The 16,358-nt window shown below is 30.8% G+C and overlaps 1 protein-coding gene across 3 annotated transcripts in view; it reads left to right on the top strand.

The window, feature by feature from the left end:
• Nucleotides 1-16,358, top strand: part of LOC145269297 (pyruvate carboxylase, mitochondrial-like) — a 402,794-nt gene that overhangs the window by 297,953 nt on the left and 88,483 nt on the right. For all 3 annotated transcript variants that reach the window (XM_080124986.1, XM_080124984.1, XM_080124985.1), the window contains exons 12-14: nt 2,362-2,518; nt 13,719-13,825; nt 15,192-15,325. In XM_080124986.1, coding sequence (XP_079981112.1) covers nt 2,362-2,518; nt 13,719-13,825; nt 15,192-15,325 — 398 coding nt within the window. The remainder of the gene's footprint in view (nt 1-2,361; nt 2,519-13,718; nt 13,826-15,191; nt 15,326-16,358) is intronic.

Below are 16,358 nucleotides of genomic sequence, written 5' to 3'. Positions count from 1 at the left end.
TTCGACGCGTCATCACATTTTAACACCCAGATGCACACATTGTATCTGAAACAGTTGCGAAGGAGCATAAAAGGAAAGAAATTTGACTGGGCTTTTTTACGGTTGAAATGAAAGGCATTTATAGTTCTTTTAAAGTAACACATTGTCTCCTGTTTTAAAAGTCTCTTAGTTTGTGCCGTCTGCCATGTAGTTAGGTCTCTCACCACCATGAACCAAATGTTCATCTCCCCCGGCATGAAATTTCTTCTCCAATCCTCGCCATATGATGCATTTGTTTTCTTTTTCTTTTTTTCCTTCTCTTTCTCCGCTGTGACATCACATTGCACAACGGCTTGGTCATTTGCATACATGTCTCTTGTGACTGCTGCTGACATGCGTCAGCACCTCTGTTACATACCTTGCCTACTGGCTTGGCCATTTGCATATATATGTCATGCGACTGCTGCTGCTGCTTTCAGCGCTAGTGGCTCTGTTAAAATCAGTGAAAATCAAATATTCTTCAAATACATTCAGAATGTCATTTAGAATCTAAGTGAAAATAAGGGTGTGGTTATTGATTTTTTTTTTTTTACTTGTGGTGTCATGTGTAAAAATTATAAGTGAAAATATGAAATAATAAAGCAGTGGCTTAAAAATAATTATACCTCTTAACGAAATTACCTGGTGATCTGAAGGGAATGAGAAGTCTTTCCTGTAGGGTTATATAATATAGCATACAAGGCATTTCTTGATGACAGAAAAAAAAATTATAATAGCATCTTGTGACATTTCTGTTACAAACACAATATCTCAATTCTAATAAAAAATAAATAATAAATATAAAAAATATAAAGCTATAATATAAAAATATAAAGCAATATATAGCAATGATACATTTTTTTATATTTTGAATATTTTCTAGATTTCTACAACTGATTTAGGATATGTTTGCTAAATCTTAAAATGTTTGCTAAATCTTGAAATGGTGTTCATTTCTCTTCATCAGGTCAGATTTTTGTGCTAAGTTGATTTGAAAAACTGAGATCTTGTGACAAAATCGATTACATTTTTGTGGCATTATCAACTGATTTTTGTCAACACCTATCATCCTAAATATGTTTATAATTGAAAAAAATGTTTTGTCAACAATATAAATTGATTACCTGATAGAAACATTGATTACAGTAAACTGAATAGTGGACATTAATAAAAGGTAAATACACATAAATTGCATATTGCTTCACCATTGTTCAAACTTCAGGACTTGAACTTCCATTTTTTCAAACTTCTGAAATACTCAGTGGCAGGGAGGTCTCTCTTCAGATCCCAACAGTAGTCTGCCATCCTGATTGCATCCCAGTGATCCTGATAACTAGTCTCCATCTCTTTCAAGTCCTAATGGATTCCCTCCCCCTACTCATCACTTATTGAACCCTCATATTGCAGCCCAGATTTCTGAATGCCGTCAGCATGTTGTCAATAAGTTCTGTGTAGTTTTTGGCCTTATTATTGCCAAAATAGTTCTTCACTATCAGAACAAATGTGTTCCATCCTTCCAGTTTCATTTTATTCATTTAGTTTTTGAACTCTGGACTTTCGATAAGCTGCCTGATATGAGGACCGTCAAAGATACCAGCAGAGGTAGGAAGAGTATTCTGTCTCTGCCCACCAGAGAATCATTCATGAATGTTCCTTTCCTTCAAGGCAATTCCTTCTGCACAGACCAATCCTTCTTTGTGTAATGTACCAATTTTTGAAAGATTTTGAGGTTTTTACAACTTCAAACTGTTCTCTTTTTGACATAATCACCCAGAACTATAAGACCTGAATACTTCTTGTCATTAAAATCATTTCCATTAAAACAATTATTTGCCATGGCATTTTACCCTCGCGAACATCTAAAAATACTTTACACATACATGTGAACAAAAATGTAAAAAACATGGCCATAGCTCAAAAACTTGACCTAATTGAGCAAACCAATGTGATTTTTGGATTTAATGCATCAGATTTGTCCTAAATCAGCTGAAAAAAATGCAGATAACAAATTTGTTGTTGACTCATATAATCACATAGTTTGAATACAATGTTGTTTCATCAATACCTTAAAAATGTAGAATGTTAAACTAGGGTTGTAGAGTCGAAAGGCATATAGTCCAATTTCAACTTGAATTCATAGAATTCCAAAATATATGACTCTAACTTTTTTATTTTCAATATTCAGTTTGTTAATTAATTAAAATTTTTATTTAAAAAATCTGATTCTAGCATTGTTATAAGTCTGACTCCTTCCAAAAAGTTTGGCATCCTCCAACTTTGTAACCTTTTACTAAACCATAATTAATTTTCCGTTTTCTGATTTTCATTTTCTTTTTACTTCAGGTGCCACATTTGATGTTGCTCTTCGATTTCTCCATGAATGCCCCTGGCACCGACTCCAAGAACTGCGCAAACTGATCCCAAATATCCCTTTCCAGATGCTTCTTCGTGGTGCCAATGCTGTTGGCTATACAAATTACCCCGACAATGTTGTTTACAAGTAAGTTTATAAAGATCAAAAACATGGCTGATGCCATTTTCATTGTGATTGAGTTGATAGTTAAAAGAAATGTTTCTCATTTGTCATTTACACAAACACTGCAACTACACTTGTGTCTACACTCACACTTAGATATAGACTCATTCCAGGCAAAGAATGACACATTAAACACGAAACAATTCTAGAATTTGTTTTAGATGAGGATTTCTAATTTGAGTTATTTTATTAGTTTCACAAGATTCCAGTCGCATGTCCTTGATTACTTGTTCCCTCTGTTACTTGAGAAAGTTTTCTCCATTGATCAACATGATCCCAATTGACCCAAAGATCATCTTCATTCTCTGCTTCTGGTTTTGTATTTTGCCAATGGCCATATTTTCCTGTTAACTTTGGTTGTGTGCTCATAGCAATCCCTTTCTTGCACTCATCACTTCCTCTCAATTTATATTCTACAACTTTCTACTTGGTTATATAGTTTTTATCTTTCACTTTTTCTATTGCTGTTAACATTGTTATAATATTGTCCTTCATCTTTCTCTTCCAACATTTTATTCATCTCATTTAAAGAATTTGTATTTTCCTTGAACTTTGCAATTCCTTGTCTACCTTCATCAAGTGACATAGATGTATCCTGAAAAATACTTCTCCGTGTCTGATCAATACACGTTGACTTTAGCAGGACCACGCTATCCATTGCAATTTTGTCTTCTATAGTAGACATGGTCACCTGTCATGGTCACCTGTCATGCTCACCTGTCATGCTCACCTGTCATGGTCACCTGTCATGGTCACCTGTCATGGTCACCTGTTATGGTCACCTGTCATGCTCACCTGTCATGCTCACCTGTTATGGTCACCTGTCACAAATCCTTCAGCCGTATAAGTCCTTACATTATATCTCAAGGCTCTTCAAATGTTTTCACTTGATTCGGCTTCCATGAAGATTTTGATCTTGGATATGACCTTAAACTATATCCAGTCATGAGGCCCCAACTTGCGGGCTTTGGGGAGTGTGGAGCCATCCTTTAATTGCTATTGCTCCCAGGTCCACTCTGACCCGGAGTGGTATTACCTGTTAGGGTCCCAACTAAGGGTTAAATAGAAATCGACTTGAAAGCAACAAATATATTCTATTTAAAACTTTTCTTCAAAATCTTTGGATTCGGCATTAAATAACCTGAAAAGGGTTGATATGCCGTTAAACAAAAACAACCAATCCATGAAGTTTTTCCTTACTGCATGTCGGGCAATTAGACTTATTCTAACCATATCACTGGTTGTTGCAATTTCTAATGCAGGTAACCGATCATTCAAAACTGATGGAGTGTTAATATTTGACACAAATACAAGCTCATCTGAACTATAACCAGAATGATCTTGAAGTGTATTTTTGGCACTCACAGCCCAAGCTAAAGCTATTTCTGGCTCACATTTTGCATCATTCAATGTTTTTTTCCCATTGTTTCAGCATTTATTAGATTATGACGTTCCACAGTTCCATTGTTAAATGGACTTTCTGCAGCTGTTGGGCATGTTTCAATATTCAAGTTTTCATCAGTAGCCCTCATTATTGTCTCTATTATCACTTAAAACTCCAAAATAAGATATCCACATTAAAATATGTTGGTAATAATTTCTTTGCTTTTCTTGGTCTTAATTAATCTGGCAACAGAGTATTTAACTGATGTATCAATTAGATACAGAATCCAACATTGGTTATGTTGACATTCTTTTAAATCCAAACATAAAGTGTCATTAAACCTGTTACCAGTTACTAACCCAACAACTGGTCGAGGAGGGGCTTTTCTAAATCTCAGACAAACTGAACAAGAATTACAAGCATCTTATATTTGATTCAGAAATTTGTTGTCATACTGCCTTTAAGCAAAACTATTAGTTTTTATTTAGATGCATGAACATTTTCGGTCTTCCTCCTTTTTTCCATCCGAGAACATCCTTTTAAAGTCTCACAATGTGGTGCATTTTAAACCCCCAAAAGTATATTAGTTAGTGGCAGACTATCATGTCCAGAAGTTATTGTTTGTAATTTAATATGTCTCCCAAAAATGCAACAGCTGTTGTTTTTAAAATTTAGCAGTATTTCTGCAATTTTCACAGATTTATGACTTAACAACAGAGGTATATCATTTTTGAGGATGTCAACCTCAATATAACCTCTGATACCTCTTACGCCCCCTATTATCACAGGAAATTTAACTGTTTTAATAGCTCTTACCTCTAATCCATCTCCAAGACAAAATATTCTGTTAGATTTAACAGTTTCCACCAATCGCTTATTTCGGTCATTTAATTTATCAAAGAATACATTAAACTAAATTTCTCCAGCAACAATTTGTGAACAAACAAAGTCCAACACTGCAATATTGAAGATTGGACATTTTTACATTAGAATAAGAATTATTTATCAATGTTCAATAAAGTTAAATTCATCTGGTCTGAATCCATAACAGTGTTGATATTGGTCCCTCGATTTATCAGAGAGGGACCTATGATTTCAGTGGCATCCGTGTGTCCGTTAGTCCGTCGTGTTAGTCCGGACTATTGCCAGATGACCGTTGATTAGTTTTTCCTGAAATTTTTTTTCAAAAATTGTATTTCATTCAATAGATGTGCACAGTAAAAAAATTTTTTACAAAAATCGTATTTCATTCAATAGATGTGCACAGTAAAAAAATTTTTTACAAAAATTGTATTTCATTCAATAGATGTGCACAGTAAAAAATTTTTTTACAAATTGTATTTCATTCAATAGATGTGCACAGTAAAAAATTTTTTACAAAAATCGTATTTCATTCAATAGATGTGCACAGTAAAAAAATTTTTTTACAAAAATCGTATTTCATTCAATAGATGTGCACAGTAAAAAAAATTTTTTACAAAAATTGTATTTCATTCAATAGATGTGCACAGTAAAAAAATTTTTTACAAAAATTGTATTTCATTCAATAGATGTGCACAGTAAAAAACATTTTTTACAAATTGTATTTCATTCAATAGATGTGCACAGTAAAAAAATTTTTTACAAAAATCGTATTTCATTCAATAGATGTGCACAGTAAAAAAATTTTTTACAAAAATCGTATTTCATTCAATAGATGTGCACAGTAAAAAAATTTTTTACAAAAATTGTATTTCATTCAATAGATGTGCACAGTAAAAAATTTTTTTTACAAAAATTGTATTTCATTCAATAGATGTGCACAGTAAAAAAATTTTTCTACAAAAATTGTATTTCATTCAATAGATGTGCACAGTAAAAAAATTTTTTACAAAAATTGTATTTCATTCAATAGATGTGCACAGTAAAAAAATTTTTTACAAAAATCGTATTTCATTCAATAGATGTGCACAGTAAAAAAATTTTTTACAAAAATCGTATTTCATTCAATAGATGTGCACAATAAAAAAAATTTTTTACAAAAATCGTATTTCATTCAATAGATGTGCACAGTAAAAATTTTTTTTACAAAAATCGTATTTCATTCAATAGATGTGCACAGTAAAAAAAATTTTTTTTCAAAAATCGTATTTCATTCAATAGATGTGCACAGTAAAAAAATTTTTTTACAAAAATCGTATTTCATTCAATAGATGTGCACAGTAAAAAACATTTTTTACAAAAATTGTATTTCATTCAATAGATGTGCACAGTAAAAAAATTTTTTACAAAAATTGTATTTCATTCAATAGATGTGCACAGTAAAAAAATTTTTTACAAATTGTATTTCATTCAATAGATGTGCACAGTAAAAAAATTTTTTACAAAAATCGTATTTCATTCAATAGATGTGCACAGTAAAAAAAATTTTTTACAAAAATCGTATTTCATTCAATAGATGTGCACAGTAAAAAAATTTTTTACAAAAATTGTATTTCATTCAATAGATGTGCACAGTAAAAAAATTTTTTACAAAAGTTGTATTTCATTCAATAGATGTGCACAGTAAAAAAATTTTTCTACAAAAATTGTATTTCATTCAATAGATGTGCACAGTAAAAAAATTTTTTACAAAAATTGTATTTCATTCAATAGATGTGCACAGTAAAAAAATTTTTTACAAAAATCGTATTTCATTCAATAGATGTGCACAGTAAAAAATTTTTTTACAAAAATCGTATTTCATTCAATAGATGTGCACAATAAAAAAATTTTTTTACAAAAATCGTATTTCATTCAATAGATGTGCACAGTAAAAAATTTTTTACAAAAATCGTATTTCATTCAATAGATGTGCACAGTAAAAAAAATTTTTTTTCAAAAATTGTATTTCATTCAATAGATGTGCACTGTAAAAAAATTTTTTACACAAATTGTATTTCATTCAATAGATGTGCACAGTAAAAAAATTTTTTACACAAATTGTATTTCATTCAATAGATGTGCACAGTAAAAAATTTTTTTCACAAATTGTATTTCATTCAATAGATGTGCACAGAAAAATTTTTTTTCAAAAATTGTATTTCATTCAATAGATGTGCACAATAAAAAAAATTTTTTACACAAATTGTATTTCATTCAATAGATGTGCACTGTAAAAAATTTTTTTACACAAATTGTATTTCATTCAATAGATGTGCACAGTAAAAAAATTTTTTACACAAATTGTATTTCATTCAATAGATGTGCACAGTAAAAAAAAAATTTTTTTCAAAAATTGTATTTCATTCAATAGATGTGCACAGTAAAAATTTTTTTTACAAAAATCGTATTTCATTCAATAGATGTGCACAGTAAAAAAATTTTTTACACAAATTGTATTTCATTCAATAGATGTGCACAGTAAAAAAAAATTTTTCTACAAAAATTCCTGTTGCGCCCCCAGGGGCTCAAAAGAAGTAAAAAATGTCCCAAAATGGCTAAAAATGACACATTTTGCTCCATAACTTTTGATCCATCCATTAGATTTTTTTAAAACTTGGCTAAAATGTAGAGCCCCATGTTCTTAATATAAATCCAATATGGGTGACCTTGGCAAAATTTTGGTTCGCGTCCCTGGGAACTTTTAGTACTAAAAACGCTTCTTTTTGTGGCTCTTTTTTCATATTTCTCAACAAAAACTTGATATGTCTGACTATATAGTTGTTTTTCACGGTAGTCAACTCCAATATACATGTGTTAAGGCCTGAAACTGCACCATTATCCATTTATACTGGGATTCGGTGTCCTCAGGGGCTCAAAAGAGATAAAAAATGCTCCAAAATGGCCAAAAATTACACTTTTTGTCCGATAACATTTTATCCATCCATTAGATTTTCCTGAAACTTGGCCAAAATATGGAGGCTATTGTTCTTAATATAAATTCAGTATGGGTAACCTTGGTGAAATTCTGGTTCACATCCATCTTGGACTTTTATGCCCTTTTTGAAGCTCTTTTTTCATATTACTCAAGAACTTAATATGTATGTCTATATAGTAGTTTTCCATGGTGCTGTATTCAAATATACATGTCTTAAGGCGTGAAACTGCATCGTTTGTCCATTTTCACTGGGATTCGGCTTTCCCAGGAGGTCAAAAGGGGTCACAAATGCCCCAAAATTAAAAAAAAAAAAAAAAAAAATGACTGGTGCTACCAGATCAGGCTGTCTATTGGCTTCCTGAGATGAAATGCACCTACATTAAATTTCTGTTTTTGTTTTTCTATTCTCTTTTGTAAAACTTAATTATGTTCTGCAAAAATAAAAACAGCAGCCCCTTTTCTCCATCCCCTTCCCCTCTCCTTTCTTTTTCCTTCCTTACTTCCCAACCCCGTCGGTGGGTCATTAGAATACACCGACTGTCCCCCTGCAGAGAGTAAAAGCCTCTCAATGGGGCCACCTGTTGGCCATGGGTGACGACCCGTAATGCCTAGGAAAAGGATCCTGGTGGCTGAGCAACTTGTATCTAGGGAAATTAAAGGTATCAGTTGCAACACTCCACTTTGGCCTCATACAAGACTAGACGGGCGGTAAATAAATAAAAATAATCTATGCTTGTTCAACCAAAAAGAAGCCACTCACATCAATCCAACAAATGGAACACTTAGTTCGCTTGATTTAACTATATGTGACCCTTCCACTTATCTGGATTTTTCTTGGAGCGTATTCGACGATGCCTGTGGTAGCGATCACTACCCAATCATTCTCAAAAGCCATGAAAAAATATTTCAACGTCCACCAAGATGGAAACTTAACTAAGCCAACTGGGAAAAATTCAAGAATCTCTACTCAAAACAATTGACAGAAAACAACATCGATACAATCGAAACATTTACACAAACATTAATAAGAGTGCATTCCCAAAAACACTGCTTCAGGAAAAAAGACCATGCTGTAACAAAGAATGTAAAGAATCAATAAATCTACGAAAAGCAGCATTAAGAAAATTTAATAAAGAACCAACAACAGGCAACTTAATTGAATACAAATTGCATAGAGCAAAATCACGCAGAATAATAAAGAAAGCCAAAAAAGAATGCTAGCAAGAATATGTCAGCAAAATCAATGTTTCCACTAAACCAAAGACAGTTTGGGAAATTGTTAAAAAATTTCTGGAAAACATAACCCGATACCAATTAAACATCTTTTTACTGAAAATACCAAAATAACAGAAAGAAGGCTATAGTGAACAAATTAGCCAAAACATTTTCAGGAACTCTTCTTCAAAAAACTATAACAAAGAATTCCAAACCATCAAGGAAAATATTGAAAAGTACAAGCTAAATTTCAATTCCAAAAACCTTGAAGAATATAATAAACCTTTTTCAATAAGAGAATTGGAAAATTCTATAAACAAATCACACAACACAGTCGTAGGATCAGATGAAGTCCACTATAGTTTTTTGAAAATACTTTCAAAAATTTAATTGGAACTTTTACTAAAAATCTACAATGACATCTGGATAAAAAATAAATTCCCAGAATCTTGGAAACATACAACAATTATTCCAATACCAAAACCAGGAAAAGATTCTTCAGATCCTGGAAATTATCGACCAATTTCACTAACAAGTTGTATGTGCAAAGCATTAGAGCGAATGGTAAATCATCGCCTTATTTGGTATTTAGAAAAAAACAAACTAATAACCAATGCACAGTGTGGTTATTGTAAAAATCGTGGATGTCTTGACCATTTGGTCAACTTAGAATGAGAAGCCTTCATAAGAGGGGAACATGCCACAACTGTCTTTTTTGATCTAGAAAAAGCTTACGATACTACTTGGAAATTCAGAATTATGAAAGATCTATTCAACTTTGGACTTAAAGGTAGACTTCCCGAATTTATTCAAAATTTTTTAATGAACAGAACCTTCAGGGTACGCATAGGGTCTACTCTAAGCGATATAAATAAACAGGAAGAAGGTGTGCCACAGGGTAGTATATTATCAACAACCCTATTTAATATTAAAATCAATAACATAGTAAAGGAACTTACTCCTGACATAAATAGAAAATTGTACGTGGATGATTGCTCTATAAGTTATCATTCCAAATACATCCATACTATTGAAAGAAAATTGCAACACAGCATAAACAAAATGAATAAATGGGCAAAAGAAAATGGTTTTAAATTTTCAAAAATTAAACCAAATGCATTCATTTTTGTAATCAATACAAATTACACAATGATCCCAAATTACAACTCGATGGAGAAGATATCCCCTTTGTTGATGAATACAAGTTTTTAGGAATGGTTTTTGATAAAAAACTAAATTTTATTCCCCACATAAACTATGTTAAAAAAAAGTGTAATAAAGCAGTGCAACTTCTGCGTGTTGTGGCCCAAACAAACTGGGGAACTGACAGGCAGACCTTGTTGAACCTGTACAGATCCCTAATTCGATCAAAAATTGACTATAGTAGCTGTATATACCAAGCAGCAAGAAAATTCTATGTTAAAATTTAAAGTCTCATTTACCATACAGGACTACGACTTGCACTGGGAGCTTTCAGAACATCCCCAGTAGAAAGTTTATATGCCAAAGCAAATGAGCCTCCACCTAACCTCAGATATAACAAGTTAGCACTGCTATACTATACAAAATTGAAGGCAGATCCCGACAATCCTGCGCACGACTGCACATTTTATCCCAAGTACAAACATTTATTTCAACAAAAAGAAAAAGCCATTAAAATATTTCGTCTACGAATGGAACCCATTATTGAAGAAGCAGAGATCCCGATAACAAAAATTCACAAAACATTTACTCCAAAAATACCTCCTTGGAACTTATAGTACCAAAAGTTGACTTAAGTCTTAACAAACACTGTAAGGGAAAAACTCACCCTCCTGTTTATCAAGAAGAATTTGAACAAATCAAATACAATTATCCTAAACATGCATACATCTTTACGGATGGCTCAAAACAGGTAGATGCAACAGGCAGCACAGCTGTATATAATAAAAAGATTAAAAAGCAGCATCTCTTGAAAGAAACCTCAAAATTTAATGCAGAGGTTTGTGCAATAGATTTAGCACTTGATCTCATCTCCAGGGATAACAACACAAAATATGTAATTTTCTCCGACTCACTATCAGCTATAACAGCAATAAAAACACAAAAATCTTGTCAGTAAAATTACAGGCTAGACTAAGCGAATTTTTAAAAACAAAAGAAATTGTGCTCTGCTGGATACCTAGCCACATCGGTATCAGAGAAAACAAATTGGTAGATACAGCAGCAAAGACTTCTCTGAATGATAACATAGATGAAAACTTTAAAGTTCCATATATAGATTAAAAAAAAAACATCAATAAATGCATTAAAAAAATAATGGCAAATTTATTGGAATGGTTACACTAACAATAAACTATATGCCATTAAACCAACAATTGGTAATTGGGAACAATGTTCCAGGAAAAAAAGAAAGGAAGAGGTTGTATTAACGAGATTGCGTATAGGTCACACATACCTAACCCAATCATATTTACTTAAAGGAGAAGACCAGCCAATGTATATTGCATGTTAGGTTCCGCTGACAACAAAGCATTTTCTTACTGAATGCATTGATTTTCTGCCTATAAGACGAAAATATTACACAGACAGCAATATAAAAGAACTTTTTGAAAACATAAAAGTCGAACACACAATCGATTACCTTAAAGAAATTGGTATATATACAAAAATATAGATTTTCATATACATGTGAATAAACAAGACAATTTAATACAAATCGATACGAATTAGTATTTCTAAACTAATCCTTTGCACACACTTAATATACATAAGTATAATTAAATAAAATTTTACTTTCTTATACAAACTAACACAAACGTAACTATACCTAAGTAGCAAATATTTATCATTACAAATTTACACACATATAATGCAAATTCATATTAAATATTTTTTATCTATTTACTTGCAAATTTACTCGCATTTTAATACATTTTATGCATTTGCTTTTTTATTTTTGTATTAAAATGTTTATGAATTTAATCAAATTTTAGTGCAAACTATACTTCAACTATAAATATATTTATTCAAATAATTTTGTTTATAAAAAAAATATATTTAAACATTAAACCATAATTCGACATAAAATAACAACAAGGGTGGACATGCCTTTGAATACACAAAAAAAAAAATTGCAAAAAAATGACACTTTTTACCTCATAACTTTTGCCCCATCCATATATTTCTGAAACTTGGCAAAAATGTGAAGGCAACGTTAGCCCTTCACACTTCTCACATTCATCATTTCTTCTTTATTTTTTGTGGCGTTATCTCACATGCAGCACAGAAGAGGGACCATGCACGCGCTGCTTGTTATTTCTTGAATTTCAGGTAAAATTCTTAGTTGAATTACATTTAAAACAATGCATTATCTTACCTTGTCTGTCGGCTTAGGATTTACTTTATATATCATACCATGTTTTTGTTCCCTAATGCTTCTGTATTTATTGAAATTTACTGTTTCAACTTCATTGATAGCAAGAATAGTTTTACATTCTGTTGAAGAAATATGTTCTGATATTTCTTCAACAGAATGTAAAAACTTTCTTCCCTGTATCTTTCATTGTTGCATATGTTAAGCTTGAACATGTGGTGCTTGCTAATTTTTCATTTTCCTCCCATACATTTGCTGCATTCAGAACAAAAAAGGCCTGGATTTCTTCTGGTAGATTAATTCCAAATTTCTGTAATTTTTGATACAGAAATTCATATTGTACCAAAAATTCATTTATATTAACTCTAGCCACCTTTTTCTTTGAATGACATGTATGCCATTGTATTTGCATCGAGCAAGTAAATTTTGTCCAATGTGTTATATTTAATCCATTTGCTCCACCAATATCCATTATTGCCAAGTGTTGAATGCATTCTCTTATATTTTGTGGTAATGACAAAAACACAACATGACATCTTTTTAGATAAATCTGTAAATATAGACGAAATGCCTATGACTTGATTCCATTCCACACGTTTCTTCATTCACCAAAATTAAAATGACATTTGTAACTCAAAGAATTGCTGATTTTTTTTTCTAATTTTTAGTTATAAAAAAAAATAAAAAATACCACCATTTTGTATGTGCTGTGCTAACATGTATAACACATGGTGGTTGGAAGGAAGAGCAAAAGCGATAAAAGGACGATGAAGAAACGTTTGCATTATTTACATAATAAACATGATGAAAATCACAGATGTGGTTACTAACAAAATAATCTACATTAATAGCTCCAAAACACTAACAATAGACATGTATTACCAAGGTAAACAATTTCTAGAAAGATACATGGGGATTGGGAAAGTAAATACAATTTACTTTGATGATGTCTGGTCATGATAGCTGTGACCTATAAAGATGTCATCTGACTAGTTTGAATGCGTGGAGTCTTTTTTATATGATGGATAGAAAAGTGCATTCTCTTGTTATTCAGTAATCATTTAGGGGATATAACTTGAATATGGATTAAGGGAAATATTTAGAACATTCTGAGGCAAAAGTGACACTTGGGTTGAATTGACTCTGGTGTTTGTGATTTTCTTTTGTCTCGTACACCATTAGTTCGAAATGGTATTTTCATCGCTTAATCTACAGATGCAATAATTGATGCATTGTAAGAATGGATCAGTTTTTTGGTGATTGTATGATGGAATAGTTTTGTTTAATTTTTTGGTGATTGTTTGATGGAATAGTTTTGTTTAATTTTTTGGTGGTTGTTTGATGGAATAGTTTTGTTTAATTTCTTTATCAGATTCTGTGAATTGGCAGTTGCTCATGGAATGGATATCTTCAGAGTATTTGATTCTCTCAATTATGTACCAAATCTTGTGGTTGGGATGGAAGCAGTTGGCAATGCAGGTTGGATTTCTTGTTTTTTTTTTCTTTCCAAATTTACAATCAGAACAAATTTAAATAATTAATCATTTTTTAATTCAGTGGGGTTTTTTTTTTGTTTCATATATACTTTTTACTAGAATTTTCCTATTTGAAAAATGTAAGCTTAAATTTGAAAAATTGCAACGTTTTTTATTTTAATTCCTTTATATTGTCTTTCATTGCACTTTTTTTGTTTTGTCAGATGTTTCTACTATTTGTATTTAATTAACTAGGCAAATGAAATCTAGATATAGGGAAATATGTGCAGAACAGGAGACTGTTGATTTGATCACATTGAAATAATGGATGAAATTGGTTCAGTTAGCAGGGTCAGTTGGCAAGAGAAAGCCAAGGAAGACAGGGAAGAAAGTAAAAAGGATGAATTTGAGAAAAAGAGAGATGAATAATGACCTGTCCAGAGATAGGTTAGGTTGGAAATCAATTACTAAAGGCTGTTCAACACATGCCAGCCTGTAAAACAGATGTAAAATATAATGATAAAAACTTTTAATATAATTTATTGTCTAGTAATAGTAATTATAAAAATACTGTCAGCACAATGGTCTTTTAATAAAACTGTTTCTTTTCGGCCACTGTAAACCACAAATGGTTTTAACAAATAGGAATAAAGCTAAATTATTAAAACAAGTTAACTATTTTAATTATCTAATTAATGAATTATCTTAAAAATACTTAACAATTATTTCATTAATTGTTTTACTTTTTTAAATAGATTCTTCACTGAGATTTTCTGTATTTACTTTTCTATTTGGTCTATGACATGAGAAGATTTATTTAAAAAAAAACAACTTAAAATTCGTTTTTTATGTTCAATTTCAATTATTTTATGAACTTAACTGATAATAGTCTCTATTGGCCCTAGATCAAATTAACTTTTATTAATTTTTTTTATTACAGTTTTTCAGTTTCATGTTAGGTCATGGGTGATATTATTTAGACAATTTATTTTTTGTTTCCTGTATTGTTCAATTGCAAATGCCAGAACAGGTTAAATATTGTCAACTTTTATATTAAAAAAGTAAAAAATAATTTTATTGATTATAAAAAATGTCTCCTATTTTACATATAATAAATTTCTTTAAAGAAAAAATTGTTTATGAAAATAGGGTTAAATAATATACTTTTATAATAGGGTTAAATAATATACTTTTAATAATTGTATAATGTTATCAGTCATTAATAAAAAAAATGATTACAAAAAAACAGAAGCCAAAATGATAATCATAACTGGTTGCTGATCTTGTGCCTAATCTCCTACTCTACCAGCTGGTTGACACTGCATGTATTCTGTATGTGCATTTATTTTATATTTTCCTCTGCATTACAGGAGGTGTGATTGAGGCTGCCATCTCATATACAGGAGATGTTGCTGATCCAACCAAAACAAAATATGATATGAATTACTACATGAAATTGGCTGATGATTTGGTCAAGGCTGGAACTCACATTCTTTCTATCAAGGTCAGTTGTTGACTTCTTTTAATTTTGTTGACTTCTTTTAATTTTGTTGACTTTTGATCTTTATTGGACTTTTAATTTTGTTGACTTCTTTTAATTTTGTTGACTTTTGATCTTTATTGGACTTTTAATTTTGTTGACTTCTTTTAATTTTGTTGACTTCTTTTAATTTTGTTGACTTTTGATCTTTATTGGACTTTTAATTTTGTTGACTTCTTTTAATTTTGTTGACTTTTGATCTTTATTGGACTTTTAATTTTGTTGACTTCTTTTTAAGTTTGTTGACTTCTTTTTAAGTTTGTTGACTTCTTTTGATCTTTGACTTCTTTTAATTTTGTTAACTTCTTTTAATTTTGTTAACTTTTAATTTTGTTAACTTCTTTTAATTTTGTTGAATTCTTTTAATTTTGTTAACTTCTTTTAATTTTGTTAACTTCTTTTAATTTTGTTAACTTCTTTTAATTTTGTTGAATTCTTTTAATTTTGTTGAATTCTTTTAATTTGTTAACATTTTTTTATTTACTTTTTATCTTATTATTTTGGTTTAATTAACTTCTTTTTATTTGGTTAACTTTCTTTTAAAAAGTAATCAAGCAGTTTAACAGTTTATTTTGAACATTTAATCAACATTCTTACCCTCATCTAAAATTCCCCAAGTTAAATGTGTGTTAAATGAAGTGGATAACCATGGGGACTAGCAAACAGTCGATTTCATGAATGTTTTTTAAGTATCGTTTTCAGCCATTACTCTAGGATTGTCATATTTTGATGAAATGGACTTGTGATGATTTTTGATGAGACTAAACTTTTTGTGAAGAAATTCGCTTTAAATTCACAATTTCCACCTATGACCGCGAATATTCTAAATAATATCTAGATCTCTGTGTTCTGATACGGCATAATTACATTGACGCACCAGTTCTCATCAGATCACCAGAGTTAAGCAACGTTGAGTCTGGTTAGTACTAGATAGGTGACCATTTGGGAATTCTAAACGCTGTATGTGCTCTCGGCTTATCTTGGCATTGTTCCTAGT

Source organism: Euprymna scolopes, chromosome 45, assembly GCF_053919585.1.
Source record: "Euprymna scolopes isolate OS-2025 chromosome 45, ASM5391958v1, whole genome shotgun sequence".
Classification (NCBI taxonomy): Eukaryota; Metazoa; Mollusca; class Cephalopoda; order Sepiida; family Sepiolidae; genus Euprymna; species Euprymna scolopes.
This window is presented reverse-complemented; position numbering and strand designations above follow the sequence as displayed.